We start from the raw sequence: 16,643 nt of genomic DNA, 5'->3' as shown, positions 1-16,643 counted from the left end.
CTAGTATAGATTCATTACCGAAAAATATGTAGAGTTTGCTCCATAAACTTTTTGTTAATGGCACGAGGTTAATATTACATTCAATAAATGGTCTAATTAAGTGAAAACGCTGTAGTGAATTTAATTCAAATCCTTCAGCGCATTATGAAGATGTGACAGAAAATATGTTTTTTTTTTAAACTTGAACACTCTGTATCTCGAACCCCCAGGAAAAAGTTTATAAACTCTACTTATTATTTAGCAATTAATCTATTCCTGCAGTTTCTGTATTTAAAGTGAAATCACCAGGTATATGTATATCTAATAAGTTTATTTTTTAGTTAATATGTTACCATAAACCATAACCTTTTCTAGTTGTTCTTTTTTTTCAATTTGGTACACTTGTTCTTAGTAACAAACTAAGAAATAAAAATCATGAAAATACTAAATATATTATATAAAATAATTAAGAAATCTTACAAAAATCCTTTTCTCTTAGAAAAAAACTCTTTTGTGCCGCCTTTAGAGTTTACCTTTTTTGCTTGTTACAAGCAAAGCAGGATTTGAACAGGAACAAAATTGTATACAACAGTAAACATTAAAATGTGCCTTTAATTATATTGAAATATTTATAAAAATGGTGAATTTTAAAAATAACAGTTTAGAGGGAATCGAATGGAAAACATCGTACTAAAATATCGCAATATTTTTTTTAAGATTGATGTTACTGGAAACAAACATTTAATTTTTACAGTATCCACAATATGTTATCTCGTAACATAAAGACTTAGGTACAATTTTTGGCGCAAAATCTACTTTTAATGATCAAACGGCGTTGAAGTTAATATTTAATGAGTTGAATATTAAAAACTGCAATAATTACAAATGTTAATGCATTTAAAACACTGTTCCAGTGGCGGCTCGTCGTATGAAGCAACTAAGGCCGGATCTCACTTTAAAATTTGGCACTCACATCGTATATTTTAATACCTACTAAATAAACTAATTTCAAATTACCTACTACATTTATCAAAAATCAAAATAACAGAATAAAATAATTGCTTGAATATTAAATATTTCGCCGCTCGCCGTTTCCATCGTCACGACGTTGGATACTGTTACCACAGAAGATAAAACAAACAGAATTATAAGTTGGCGTGGTGGGGGTATTCGCGCAGTTCGGTGCATGCACCCCCCACTTTTGGTATAGGAACAAAGTGGCGTAGTTACAAAAGCATTTTAGCCATTTTATGAACCTGTTTGTCGTTTGTTATCCCGTGCGTTGAGCATAGGCGTCGTTTTACGTGATTTATTGTGTTGTGTAAATAAATGATTGTTCGAGTGTATTATTCTATAAGGTACTGTAAAATTAAGGACAAATTAAGTATTAGAAAATAAAAGACAATATAAAAACTATGAATTATGGTGTTGAAAGGAAATATGGCGTTTCCTGATTTTGATTTACTTTTTTAAATGTTGGTTTACAACAATCTAAAACTCAAAATAAATTTAGTTTTTTTTAATTAATAATATGTTTTACAATTTACTGTTTAATGTGATTCGTAAAAAATTAAAATTATAGTCTTAAATGCAAATACTGTTGGTAGCTAAATGTCTTCAACCCATTCAATGGTAAAGTCCTCTTTCAATTTAATATTTTGTTATGCCGCTTTATGTGAGCAAAAAATATGCAACATAATTTTTCTCGAAAATGGTAAGTACATGCTACCGAATTTCGACAAATATACCTTTTTTTGTAGTATGCTTAGAGTTTACAGAACCGTTTAAAAATGTAATAAATTTTGATTTTTAACATATTTTTTTTATTGTACCCCTTTTCAAAAAGAAACCGTTTGCACATTATTCTTAACGCACAGTTGATGTTTACTCGTGTACAAATTTTTACATTTTTATCTTTAGCCTATTTAAAGATAATTAACCAACCATTTGGAAAGTAACAACTTCAACACACTGTATCTCAAAAACAGGGCGTGTAAGAAAAAAACGTTACATGAACTACCCCCATTATTTTACCAAGAGGAACTTACACACAAGTTTTTTTGAAACATGAACGGGACACCCTGTATATTTATGTACTGATAGATATATTTGTATATTATACAAATGTTTGTTTACGCAATTCTTTTAATTTTTCATTTTTTGCCTTGTACTTATAAATTTATGTTAATAAATATTGAATATGTAATTATTCAGTAGTTTGATATTAACTATATAAATATTTTTGACATTGAATAATTTCATTAATAGACTGGATTAACTTAAAATTAAAATAAATCTAAAATTCGCCTTTAAAAGACTTTTTCACCTAAATAACCAAGTCTTTTGCATGATTAACCTCATTTTCTGCTGCACATAAATTCCTGGCTTTTTTGTTAGTACATCTCTGTTTAGCGCAATAAAATTTCACTTAATGCATTCTTGACTTTGTATAGCAAAAGTGGGGGATTTACGTCATTCAAGGTCCCTGAAAACAGACATCAGTGATCAAAGGTGCCGACAACGAGATATAATTCTGGTTGTTTTATCTTCTGTGCTGTTACTCCCAACTAACCCTCACCACAGTGAGGCCAGAATTTCTTTGCTTGTAGGCGCGTCACACTTGCCTATAATATGCTAAAGTTCCCCATGTATGCGAGGCGGTTAAAATAACGTGATTTACGAGGCAACTGAGGCTCGCTCAAAGCTGCTTGTAGTTTCAGTTCGCGGTTAATGTACGCGTCGCATAGTACGCGGGTAGTGCCTAATGTCAGTGTGAGGGATAGTACAAAGGCTTTAAGGATAAGGACAAGGCAGGTATTAATTTAAAGCAAATAAAAAATAACTTCCTTACAACAAAATAAAGTAAAACTAAATTTAACGTAATTTAATAGCTACTTATTATATTATTATCAAATACCTACATAGATAGCTAATAATAATGACTCTATCTCACAATATTGTTTATTTTTTCAAACACCCTTTTCAAGACGTAATGACGTAAACTACTGTTCTAAACAAATTAGAATGACTAGTCAAAGAATTTCTGAATTAAGACACGAAGAAAAATTTAAAAATATGTTTAATTATGTGAAAAATATTACTGTACTACCGGACAAAAGTTGCGACGAATTAGAAATATTTTCGAAATATATTTCCCTTTAATTAAGTACCAACTCGTTTTGTTTTAATAGACTCCTTAAAATTTCCCGACTATGCAAACAAATTTCCCGAAAAATCATTCGAATGTTTATTACAAATAATAATAATAAAATGTCTTTATTGGGTATTGTATAAAGAAAAAATTACAATACTTAGTTAAGGGCGAAATTTAGCTTCCACTACTTGCTTGACCCTTATAAACATACTATAAAACGCAAATACAAAAATATATATATAAAAAACAAAAAAAGAATATAGAAATAAATACAATGGACGTCAAAAGCTAAAAAAGAAAAAGTAAAAAAATGAATTATATTAATATCTATAATAAAGAACAAGAACATAATAAGTTAAGATGGAAGATTACAAATATAAGATTTTACTTTTTTGCGATAGTCAGCAATAGAATTTTGTTTCAGTTTACTATTAATAGAGTTATAAATAGTACAAGCATTAAATGCAAAAGAGCGTATAAACATGGCTGAGCGAAATTTAGGTAGAGAAAGTTTGGATGGAAACCTTATATTGACATTATGAATTTCATCACGGCGTATCAGTTTTTCTTTAAGATATGGTGGGGAAGATGTGTGTAAAATTTGATTTATAAGAACACTAAAATGAAATGTGAAAGTATCACTGATATTCAACCAACCCAACTGTCTAATCTTTTCAGAAACTCTATCATATTTTTTTAAGCGAAAAACAAATCTACAATAGCTGTTTTGAATTTTCTGAAGGCAATATTGAGTAATTTTGTCTAAACAAGGAAAATATACAATATTGCAGTAATTTAAAATGGACAACACACGTAATTGAACCAATTTTTTTCTTAATTTAAAAAATGTATCCAAACGTTTTTGAAATAGATAGGGTGAAAACAAAATTAATATTTTGTACAGAGACGAACAATCTCATAATTTAGAAGTTCAAATAACGATACAAATATTATACAAGGAATTTAAAATGGTACCTATATTCGGAAACATACATTGTTTTGCCCAAATTTAACAATTTCTGCTCCAAGTGTTTCGGTAGAAAGAAACTTTTTGTGTCTTAAGCGCATTAAGACTTAGGCACCTACTTGAGAAATACGATGATACAAGAGCGCTTAAACAACTTATCAGTAATGACGATAGAAAAAGAGCTATTGCAAAGTTTTATTGCCGATCCTCAATTTTATGAAGACGTTATAAGTAAATTTACAAATTCAAAAGACGGACGAATAAACCTGTTTTATAAAAACATTCACTATATTTTTAAAATATTTCGTTAAAAGTGGAGGCAAATGAAAAGTTGTCGACGTTGTTTTATACATATGTAAATAGATAAGTTGGATGGCTTCCTTATGAAAATTTGTTTTCATAATTTTTAATATTCAAAAAGCAAGTAGGAACAATTTTGTTAATTAGTAGGTAAATGTATCACTTTGTTTTTTTTTCTGTTAGGTAATTAATTTGATTGTAAATACAATTTTGAAAGTTCTAATTTTATTATTAATAATATAATAATAATATATGTACTTAATTTTTTACTTTACGGTTATAGTAAGGCTATTCGCGAAGATCCCCATAATAAAAAATGGAAATTTATTCCTATTTATTATTTGAGAGCGGATTGATAAAATATCCAAATAGTTGCGTATTATTTTTTATAAAATTTGAATGAAAATCCTACTCGTGAACCTCAGTTTTTCGATAATATTTTAATGCAACTAAAAATGTTCAGATGCAATTAATCGTTTGACCTTGAAAATTTAAAATTTGTTTCCTGCTGCGCTTTTTTTTCTTTCTTGCCCACCTAGTAAAAAAGCCACGGGCCTCACCTATTCACAATGTCACGAGCCGCCACTGCACTGTTCATTTCTTCTGTCCATTCTGAGGTGGAATAACATTAACTTGGTATCCATTTTTCAATTATTAAAAATCCGTAATCGAAAGAGTATAGAGAAAATTGTTGTCATTTAAAATTGGTGGCATGTATCCAGAAAGAGGAATAAATTGTTCTTATTTAATTAAAGTAATTTTTTTCTACTTTTGTTTCAGGCACGTCGCCCCCCTCGAGCGACGCCACAGCCTCCGCGACACCGGCCAACGGCAGCCAGCTGTCGCCCAACTCAGCGGACAACGGCGGCGTGAACGGGGCCGCAGCGGCGGTGGGCGCGGGCGTCCTCGCTACTGCCGTCGGCGGCCGTAAGAGACCGCTGCTGGCGGGAGGACCCAGGACGTCCATGACGCCCACGAAACGCACCGTCATGAGCCTCCTGGCGAGAGCTCGCGCGGCGCAGGCCAAGCAGTTGCCCCCTTCCTTTCCGAGAGCCAATCCACTCCAAGAGTAAGTAGCTTTAATAAAAAAAAAAAGATAATTTAACACTTAAATATAGTTAAAAATGTACTAATAACACAGAAATGCTAAATCACAATGAATGCTGTTAAATGACTTAGGAATAGATAGAGATTTGCCTATTTTGTGCTACACTTTAAGATATATTTCATGAAGAGTCAACAGTATTTCAGAACAATCAGTTTTTATTCAGAAAAATAAATTGTGTTTCAGAAAACGGAAATAGTTTTTCAAAAAACATATTTGTATTTCAAATAGTTTCAATTACATTTCCAAAATCTATCATTTCACTTTCAGTTTAATGAATTTAATTTCAGAATGCATCAACTGTCCCTCAGAATATGCAGGTTTAATTAAGAAATATGAACTATAATTCAGAAACCTTAATTTGTATTTCGGAAAAGATCATTCGTATTTCAGAAAGCGTTAATTACATATGCCAAAACCACCACTTTAATTTCAAAAAGTGTTAACTGTATTTCAGAATAGTCAGTTTTAATTCAGAAAAGTAAATGGTATTTTTGAAAACGTACCTAATTTGTACTTTAGAAAACGTCCATTGTACTTCAGAAAATTTAATTTCAAATAGCGACATTTTTCAATTTCAGCTTAGTAAATTAATTTCAGAAATCGCTATTTGTATGCTCCAACAGACAGACCAATTCCAGAGAACATCATTTATATAGTTCAAAATAGTCAGTCTTCATTTATAAAAGTAAATTATATTTCAGAAAGTGTAAATTCTAGAAAACATATTTTAAATTTCAAAAAGCGTCAATTATTATACTTGAGTGAGCATAATTTCAATTTCAGCATAGTATATTTAATTTCAGGAGACGTAATTTGTCAGATCAGTCAGTTGAATTTCAGAAAGCGCGAAGGCCAGTTTTAATTCAGAAAATTTAATTATATTTCAAAAAGAGTAAATATTATTTTCAGAACCCATATTTTGTATTTCAGAAAAGTTTCAAGTAGCATCATTTTAATTTCAGCTTAGTAAATTTAATTTTAGAAATCTTCATTTGAATTTCAGAAAAATCTATACAATTTCAAAAAACGCTGGCTGTATTTCAGAAAAAGTAAATTATTTTTCAGAAAACATCATTTGTACGTCACAAAGTATCACACGTATTTCATTAGTAATTTTAACTTTTTCTACATATAAAGTAACAAATTACATATTCAATGAGACATATTAGAACATATACGTCTGCAATATTTGTTTAAGGTATGGTAAACTTAGGTATACAATTTTTAAATAATATAATGAATTAAATGTCAGTGTATAATAATATTTCCCATGGGTTGCATTCCACTAACTCTATTATTTTTTAATGTAGAAAAAAAACTGTTATACAGGGTGTTAGTAAATAAGTGCGACAAATTTCAGGGGGTGATTCTACATGAGAAAATAATGGCAGTTTGCTTATAAACGTATGTCCGCAAATGATTCGTTTTCCGAGATACGGGGTGTCAAAGATTTTCTTAAAAACTGACAATTTAATTTATTGCTCTGAACGTCGAGATGTGCAAATGAAATTTGGTGGGTTTTAAGAAGTAGTTATTGCGCATTTTTTTGACACGCAATTAAGAATTTTATGTTCATCATTGGCGCGCGTACGGGTAATAATCTCAATTTTTTTAAAGAAAAAAATGGTACGCCACTGAGATATTACAAATTAAAAAACATTTTTGAATTCCTCGTTCAATTTGTGACAAAAAATCTCTCTTGCCTTTTCTTCGTATGGGGCGCCGTTTTGATGCAAAAAAATTTATCTAATACAAACATTTGTTGTAGCTTTGCGCCTTTTCAAAATTGTATTAGTGTTATTTTCTGTTATTGTTCTGGTTTAATGTTAAGTATTGTATTAGATAGTTCTTGATAATATATTAAAGAAATAAAAAATACGCGTTAAAATGTTTTATTTTTTTCCATTAAAACAGCGCCCCACTGTCCAAAATTTTGTCCACCGACGTATAAACACATTTGGGCCCGATTTACCCAGTTTCTACGAACTAACACAAATGTTGTCTTGCTTTACCACAACACAAATGCTTCATAATAAATTAAAACGATATTCATCAGCTCCGAGTTGATATACACGTAAGCCATTTTTGACACTTGAAAAACTACTGTAAACACTATCGCAAAAATACTAAAATGGATTTCAGTATTCGGAATCGCCTGGGGTTGCGTTGAGAAAGATCGCACTGCGCACAGCGCACAACAGCAATGTAAAGGTTGAAAATACCACAACTCCAATATTTTTTTTCTATTCCCAATTTTTTTGGATAAGTTGTGAATCACCCCGTGTATAAAAGTTGTATGTGTTTTCCAAAATTTTGGCAGATCAAATAGAAAAATAGATCAATATCGCAAAGGTTTTAACTAAACAGATTTTTTTTTAAATTAAGTATTTAGTGAACTAAAATCATACAACAGTTTCAGGAAGCATGTAATCTAATATAATTATCCTATTGATCGCTTAAAATTTTTAATAACAATAAATATAGTGTCTTTATTTTACCCAAAAATGTATACTTAAATAACTATTCCATTTTAATTAGTACTATCTGTTCAGAATATTTGTTCCACTATTTTTAACACTTTTACCCCATCTCATTCAGTTTAAGGCGCGTCAGTGATGATACTAGTCAAAACGTGGACAAAAACTCGACTAACGATCTAGATAAAGATCACGTTCATTCACGCAAAACACGTAATAACAAAGTAGTGTATTAGCGCAGCTTCCTCCGCTCCAAACGTCTTTTACGGTAAAAAGTATCATTTCCTCATAGCATCCTCCTCAGTTTTATCGCCCTTAATTTATGGCTTGCTAAATAGAAGGCCCGAAGACGTGGTTTCTTTATAAATCGCCAACCACTTAACCAACCAATTAATGAGTAATTGCTTTGCGCCACAGCTAAATACAAGACAATTATCGTTATCATCCGTTTTCCAAACAACACCCGGCCCGGGCGGGAAAATTATTAAGATTAAGTGATGCAAACAAAAGGGCATTTATAAACAACAAGAGTCGATAATAAATGTGAAATTTACAACCAATCTTAGCTGTTCGCTTTTGTATCACGGTTATAATTCAGTGCTGGTAGTTCCGCAATATCATCAGTTAAACATCTAGAAAATATCTATTAAAAATTAATTGATAATAAAAATTTCAATGGCCATTCGATTGCAGACAAGGCAGTTAGAAACTGTGGTGAAACTGGTGTCAAATACAAATATCAAAAGAAGAAAAGTTCATTAAATTTTGCAGCACATCTAGTTTCATTATCAGACCATTAAAATGCTTCCATTTTGTAATCAGTGATCATTTCATTTTCAAAACTGGTTGCAGAATATATCACAATTGATTTTATAATTAGCTTTTGGTTGAGTTACCAAAGAAAGACTGACCTTAATTGACAAAATAAAACATTTTGGGAACGGCCGAAGAAGTGAGGGAACGGTACGTCATATTCGCACGCCATACACGAGTAACAGTATCGATATTGCCACCTCTTTCGTCAAAACATAAGTGAGATTCCCAAATTAAAGAATCACACATTTACCAAATACATCTTGTCGTTGTTTACTGGTATGTCAGTCAGAAGTGATATCTTCAACATCACTGATTTCTCTGTAATAAACTAGCTTTCTAAATATCCGTAGAAATAAAAGTCTGAAGGATTTAAATCTGGTTAATGAGAAAGTCATGACATTGACTTCTGTCTATCTACCAAAATATGAGGTAGAACCTCATCATATAAATATTTCTTGTAACCAAGTACCTACACAAGTCTACACGTAAAGTATAATTTCCGGGCAATTTTGTAGCATAGTATCTACTCTCCACATGAACCACATACTGTTCTTTTGTCAGTGCCATTTTTAAAGTACCATATTTGATAATAGCTACCTGTCAACGGTCTCGTGCCTTCAATGAGGTTGTATTGTAATGACAGTGTCGTAAATTAAGTAACCATTAATTTTTACCAGTTACCAGGTAGTAAATATCATCAACCAAAATTTTAAACTGGTTTCATTGGAGTGTAGACCAGGGCAGATCTGTTTTGAGGTGGATGTGAGAGGAGGCAAGCAAATTGTTTCTGTATTACCTTCAGTACAACTCACATAATAAAAGTGTAGATCCCTAGATCTGGGCGAGGTCCGGAACATTTTCAAAATTGCAAAAATGTTTAAAAAATTTTAAAAAATACTTATTTTATCTGAGTTTTTTACTTATGTCTTGGAACCTATGCATTTCGGAAGAATGTCGAAGAGGAAAAAAGTTTTAGAATTGAATTTTGCACAATATACTGTAAGTTAAAAATGTTTAAATTTATTACCGATGTTGCAAAATAGCAGTAATTGATGAAAAAAAAGCAAAATAATCAAGTTTTTTGGACAATTTTTTTTTAATATTTTAATTGCTCCGTGGGTATTCTAATTTTGGTAAAAAATACTTTATAGTATAATAAAACAACACACCAAATTTCATTAAAATCGGTTCGATAGTTTTCGCAGAATAATTTTTTGAAGAAAATATTGAAAAAAATTTTCGAATTTTCAAAATGTTGCACAGCCTCAAATAAAGCATCTAGATACTTGAAATTTTTTTTCACATAGAGAAGACTGCTCAACCTTTCAAATGGTTTCTGAAAAATTTAAATCGGTTGATTAGGGCGACCACAGTAAATTTTTAAAGTTAACACTCTTTTTTTTATTTGTAAACAATTAGATTACATTCATCAATTTGCAATTTAGTTTTTTCAAAAATTATAATTTTAAAGTCCTATTTTTTCTTAATTTTATCTGTATTTAACAAAAAAAATAATTTCCAAATAATTTTTTTTTAATTTGTTTGAACAAAAATATATTTAAATAATTGTAATAATTATAACTAAATACATTCATATTCAGACGTTTAAAAATATATACGTAAACAAATGTTTTCATTCAAAAAATGCAATAGCATAGGGTAAAATATACAGTATATTTAATGCATCAATAATAAACTTTGTTTATAACAAAATATGTGCAAATTAGACAGTTGGCATTACGATATTCGAATTCCTTGGGTCGCGAGACATCGGATTAAAAAACAAATATCGAAATTGGTCCATTAGAAGCCGAGATAATACAAATTTTTCTTACCTTCGCATTTTGAACTTCCGAATTCAGTCTCGGAGCGAAAGCCCTTCCCCCACTTTTCGTGTTTTGAGTCACTTTTCGCGCGTGTGAGCGACAGCTTTTCCGCTGATTTATCTATGTTTCCGATAACTTATGGATATGAAATTTTTTCCAGCTTAGAACTCGGAAAAACAAAGCCACTGGATCAAAGATTATTCCTAAATTGTTTATAAATTAACGGTAAATGCCGATAAACTTTGACTGCTTATATCTCGAGAACCAATAAACGGAATTTAAAATTTTCTTTTTAGAGAAAGAGTCTCTCCGAGTACTTTAAAATTATAATTTTTGAAAATAACTAAATAAATTGATAAATGTAATCTGATTGTTTAAAAATTAAAAAAAAAGAGTGTTAACTTTAAAAATTTACTATGGCCATAATTAACCCATTTCAATTTTACAAAAACCATTTGAAAGATTGAGCGGTCTTTTCTATGTGAAAAAATTTTCAAGTATCTAGATGCTTTATTTGAGGCTCTGCAAAATTTTGAAAATTCGAAAAATGTTTTTCAAAAAATTATTTTGCGAAAACTATGAACCGATTTTAATGAGATTTGGTGTGTTGTTTTATTATACTCTAAAGTTTTTACCAAAATTGGAATGCTCTCGGAGCAATTAAAACATTTTTAAAAAAATATCCAAAAAATTAGATTTTGCCTTTTTTCATCAATTATTGCTAATTTTGCAACATTGGTAATAAATTTAAACATTTTTATCTAGTATATTGTGCAAAATTCAATTCTAAAATGCATAGGTTCCAAGATATAAGTAAAAAACTCAGATAAAATAGGATTTTTGCAATTTTGAAAATGTTCCGGACCTCGCCCAGATCTAGGGATCTACACTTTTATTATGTGAGTTATACTGAAGGTATTCCAGCAAAAATTAGCTTGCCCCCTCTTACATTCAAGAAGTGGTATATTTCGACAGATCCGCCCTGGTCTAGTGTAACTGTTTAGTTAAAAATATGCCGTGTCACAAAACTGATTTAAAAATCTCCGTTTAATATAAATTCGATTTTTAAATTTAATAGACCTGGCAGTACTAAGTGTATTAAAATGTTGAAATCCTAAGTTTCATCTCAAAATACCGAAACATGCGATGAAACATGGAAGGTAAGACGCCTACACATCAAACTACGCGTATTTCCTTAATTAATAAATGATCTGTTCCGCCTCTCATCACAAGTCACGGTTCTGAGCTCCTGCAAAACTGTTGTTCCGAATATCCTGAATATCTAACGATGGCAATTATGCATGCGGGCTACGAATTGTATCAACAGCGGGCTGTTACTACAAAGCCAGCCTTTATTATGGCAGCCCCTCATATTTACCCAGAAATTTATTATTTAATTGTTGATCTACTAACCTGCGTTGGCTTTGTTTACGGCTACGTTCTACCTGCATGCAGGACAATAGGACTTATCTAGAAGCTAAACACGCCTGATAAGGTTAAATCACGATGCTATTAACCGTTCGACTACACTTTGTAACGAGATACAACAGTAGATGCTCATTATACTCATACATACATGCAAATCCCTTTAAAATGTAGAGGAACTTACAGTTACATCTAATTTCATACATTCTTTCATATGTTATACTTTCAATAACTGCTTAGTATAAATATCCACACTATTTAGCTGCTTGAATTAAGTGCACAATGATAGAGTGACAGTCTTGTCATTTCCTAATTTTGTAAAATTATCTTTATTGCGGCTGATAATCGGGGAACCTTTTTTTTACCATTTTACTTTCGAATGCAGTATTAGTATATTATGCAACGATCATGTAATGATGGTTATTAATACACGAGCATTAACCGAGATACGATACGAAACGAGCCGAAGGCGAGTTTCGTATGGTTTATGCGAGTGTATTAATAACCATTACATGAGAGTTGCATACGCAATTTTTTCTACACCCGATAAATAATCAAAAACCATAAATTTTATATTTTTATTGAACACAATAGGTAACAGTAATTATTCGTATTTCTATAAAAAAAATCTAAAAAATTGTAATGAATACCTCGGGTATTGGTATTGCCATAGATACAAGAAAACTATAAACATTTTATTTGTATTTTCGGAGAATGTCGAAATATTATTTGTATTTCTCCAGTCCATAAACCGTTGATAAAGTTTTTCGTACACTTTCTTAGATTTTTGGGGTAAAATATTTTGAACTGCATTTTCTGCTTTCTCCGATATGTGTGGAGGAGTCGATGGTAATTCTTCTATATCGCTGATATCAGACATTTTGATAAATTATTATCGAAGTTTAGCTAGGTATCTACGAAAATTTAATACGTACTGATTTTGACATCTAAAATAATTACATAGGAACCTAGGATAAACGTCAAATGCACAGCATGCTTGATTGAAAAATTATGGGTTTCTATTGATTAAAAATCTGTATCGTAATGAAAAATCTGTATCGTAATGGGTATCATTATGAAACGGATTATGGGCATATAAGTGCATTGTTATAATACGGGTGTAGAAAAAAGAAATATATTGCTCTCACATTCATTAAATTACATCGGCTTTCTTTCAAGAAACCGTATCAATTTCTTGAATAATCCTTGACTAGTACTACCCTTATGAATTATAATAATAGATCCCAGAAGTGTAATATCCATAATTTATTCAAAATATTCTTAAAAAACGTCACTCGTTTCATCGAAATATTCATTTATACACCACCCTCCACAAAGCCATTAACACTGTCGATGGAGTTATTATCAATCGCCCCCTTTTGTGTGATGGAGCTTTTAATTGTGTTGACGGCCCATTCAAATATGAGTGTCAAGAACCTTCTACGTTTCTATCTTACCATACTTTTGTTGCAGCACGTTTATCCAAGTTTCATCCAAGCTATCAATATTGTTCCACTAAATTTTCCAATTGGGCGGCAATATTCTGTTACCCAAACAAAACAACCTGCTTTTTCTAGCAAAAATTCAATGTATTATGTATTACATATCCAAAGATTGCTTCTGCTGTTCGATGGTAAATATTCATCCCCACTAGACTATCCATATTTTGATGTTTTGAAAAAATGTATTTGGTCTGAATAAAGCTTTAATCTCATGTACTTTAATGGTCTGAACACTAATTAATTTCCGAATTTAAGTGATGCAAATTTGAAAAAAGGCATCTTCAACATACTTCAAATCCAAAAATTGTTTCACGATAGATACTGAGAGACTATTTTCTTAAGAACTTGCACACATGCCTGCAATTGACCCATTTTAAACAGTAGGTACGTCAAGAGCGCCAGCCTGACGGCGGACCGGTCTAACAGTTGCAAGGACAAAGAACAGACGCGGGACACACATACCATGGTTCCAGGAAAAGGTCCACGGCAAATTGGTTTCACGGACTAGATACGTACTCGTATACCTGCAAACGACTCCACACCAGAAGTTTCCAGCTAACGCTCGCCCCGACAACTCACTACACTTCACTACACTTTGTTTCATTTTGCTGCACACCGAACGCAACCCTCAAGTGGTCCTCGCAGGGTGAACACTTTCCTCGGGATCTGATAGAAATTGAAATGAGGTACCAGGACAAATGGGACGTTAATATGATGGCAGACTTCTATTGGTTACTGAAAACTGAAGACGATAGTTCGAAAAGAGTCCGAAACCTATTTGCAGGTCGTTCGAAGGCAAAAAGTATATTGCAAACGTAGGACATGGTTTGGAGATTGAATTTTTCCATTCGAGATTACACAATTTTAAATTATCAAACTGATCCAAAAAAATTCTTCAATAAGTGCAAACTTCGGTGTGTGGTTTTTTTACCGATTTGTCGTATTTTTTCGGCGATTTTTTTCAAATAACTGGTATAGAAAGACTAACTAGTGTTCTGCAAATTAAAATATATAAGGTTTTAATGCTTTATCTGGTCCCTTCTCCTCCTGCTTCTTCATCTAGTGGTTGGTTCCAATCAAGTCCCATAGTACCGCAGCCTTATCAGGCCTATTGTGCATCCCACTGCTCAGTCCTATTCAGCAAGTAGTGTTGTTTCTTAACAAAGTCCAAAAGCTTCTTTGCCGACACTTCTCCTAGCTCTTTGTCTTTCAGACACGATTTCCCAGGAGCGTCATTCTATTTCGTACAAATCCTGAGTACTCGCCCAGGATATGCCAAGAAGACTCAGCCTCAGCAGACCGGATTGTCTACAAGCCTTATCTTGTATAGATGTTTCCTAAAGTGATACTATCCCGTTATAAGTCCCGTCACTTTCCTGAGCCGAATTTTATCAGGGTCAGCAACTCATTCATTCTTTTCTTCAAAACAAACTCGATAAGTTTCTTCACATGGCTTTGCCCTGGCCGTAAAGCCCAGTAAATTCTGTATACTGACTTAGTACATTTGCCCGAAACCCTCCTGACCACAGTGGAAATTGTGCCACAAAAGCGTTCCGGACCAATGAAGTCTATTTCGGATCCCTTCCTAGCAAGTTCATCCGCTATCTCGTTCCCATTAATTAATGCCTTTATGTCCTGGCATCCAACACAGTCTAACTGAATTAGTGGTAACCAGTTCAGTCAGCTTTATTAAACATTCCCACACAAGTTTTAAACATACCTTGTGTGTGTCTAAAGCCTTAATTGCTGCTTGACTGTCATAATGATGTCATGAGTTTATGTTTATAAACGTTCATGAATATTGTTACGCCTATGGCCGATTTAATTATTGATACTATTTCAAAACAAACTATAGACTATGAAAGGAGAAAATAGTACTTAAAAATGATTTATTCCTCCATCTAAATTCACTAATCTTTTTCTTTCCAGGCGTACCCCGACGCTGGTCCCACTGCTGAGGGAAGACTACATAGCGGGTGCAGTTAACTTGAATTTGATTTAAGCCTCTATTTAAAAGCGAGCGTTAAAATGATTTAGGACATAATAGAGATTAAAAAGTGACTGAAAATTGCTGAAAAATTGATGGAGGATTCTGAACTCCAACTGCTCCAGGATGCATAATGGCAGTTAAGGCGAACAAGTTTCAAGTACCGCTTAACGTTACAGTTTTTTACACGTGCCATTATCCATTCTTGGAAAACACATAAGGTACAGTGTAGTGCCGACCAATTTCTGCTCTCAGATATCAATATAACAATTATTACTTAATACTAAGTGCTGTAGAGAAATTTGCAGTCATTTCTAAACTTTTATAGTTAAAAAAATCACCGTCGCATTAGCAAATGGATATGCCTTCTTAAGATTTGAGTTAAAGTTTTTTATTGGTTTGTTTTAATAGACTTGTGGATTATAACAAAATTAATCCTAAGGAAGATTGTGGATCAATTAAACGATAGGTACGTTTTCAAGCAAGGGATAAACAAAAAGTGCCAATTATGTATATCTTAGCTGTTGTGAAACTTTCTGGAATTCTATTTAACAAACAGTACTGGTCCATATTTTAATTTAAATGAATGTACACTAATGCAAAAAACTAAAGGGTCAAAAGAATTTCCGTGATTTTTGACAGACTGTATTTAGATGAAAAATGGTCGGGAATTAAAGCCATTGCATGGACCAGATAGCTTGTTAAACAGCTTCAATTTCCTTTTTTTTAAATTCCGATACGACCATTTTTCATCGAAATATCGGACTTTTAATGGAAATGGATCCTTTTGTCTTCAATCATGGATATCTCGGCGACAAATGGTCGTACAGAGAATTGAAGGACAGTTTCGAAAACTGGAATAAATTTCCTATAACATGATGCCGCAACTTTTCGGAATTTTTTTTTTCATCTTTTACACGAATTTAAAATAAACAGGAAAAAAGGTAATTTATGGTCTTTTAGAAAATTGGCGGCTAAATTAGAAATATTCACGAAATAACTAATGTTAAGCATGAGTTTTACAGTTCGATATACCCAGAAGAACCCTGTGAAGTTTCATCTCGATCTAAAGAAACGTTGCTTTGTTTCAGTCACTTTTGAA

At 32.0% G+C, this 16,643-nt stretch overlaps 1 protein-coding gene across 1 annotated transcript; it reads left to right on the top strand.

The window, feature by feature from the left end:
* The first annotated feature begins 4,264 nt into the window (after positions 1–4,264).
* On the top strand, positions 4,265–16,163 carry LOC111692416. The gene is made up of 3 exons (XM_023456424.1): positions 4,265–4,331; positions 5,181–5,469; positions 15,484–16,163. The coding sequence occupies exons 1-3, from the start codon at positions 4,265–4,267 to the stop codon at positions 15,554–15,556; spliced, it is 429 nt and encodes a 142-aa protein (XP_023312192.1). The 3' UTR covers positions 15,557–16,163.
* Positions 16,164–16,643: the final 480 nt, after the last annotated feature.

This window comes from Anoplophora glabripennis, unplaced genomic scaffold, assembly GCF_000390285.2.
Source record: "Anoplophora glabripennis isolate ALB-LARVAE unplaced genomic scaffold, Agla_2.0 scaffold1519, whole genome shotgun sequence".
Lineage (NCBI taxonomy): Eukaryota > Metazoa > Arthropoda > Insecta > Coleoptera > Cerambycidae > Anoplophora > Anoplophora glabripennis.
Note: the sequence above shows the minus strand (reverse complement) of the source record. Positions and strands in the feature narration are given on the sequence as shown.

Bases quoted from the DNA above. Each gene is read 5' to 3' on its own strand.
- LOC111692416 (XM_023456424.1), top strand. From the start codon at position 4,265: ATGACGATAGAAAAAGAGCTATTGCAAAGTTTTATTGCCGATCCTCAA. The intron at 4,332-5,180 runs GTAAATTTACAA...CTTTTGTTTCAG, and splicing joins ATTTTATGAAGACGTTATAA to GCACGTCGCCCCCCTCGAGC. The intron at 5,470-15,483 runs GTAAGTAGCTTT...TTTTCTTTCCAG, and splicing joins AGAGCCAATCCACTCCAAGA to GCGTACCCCGACGCTGGTCC.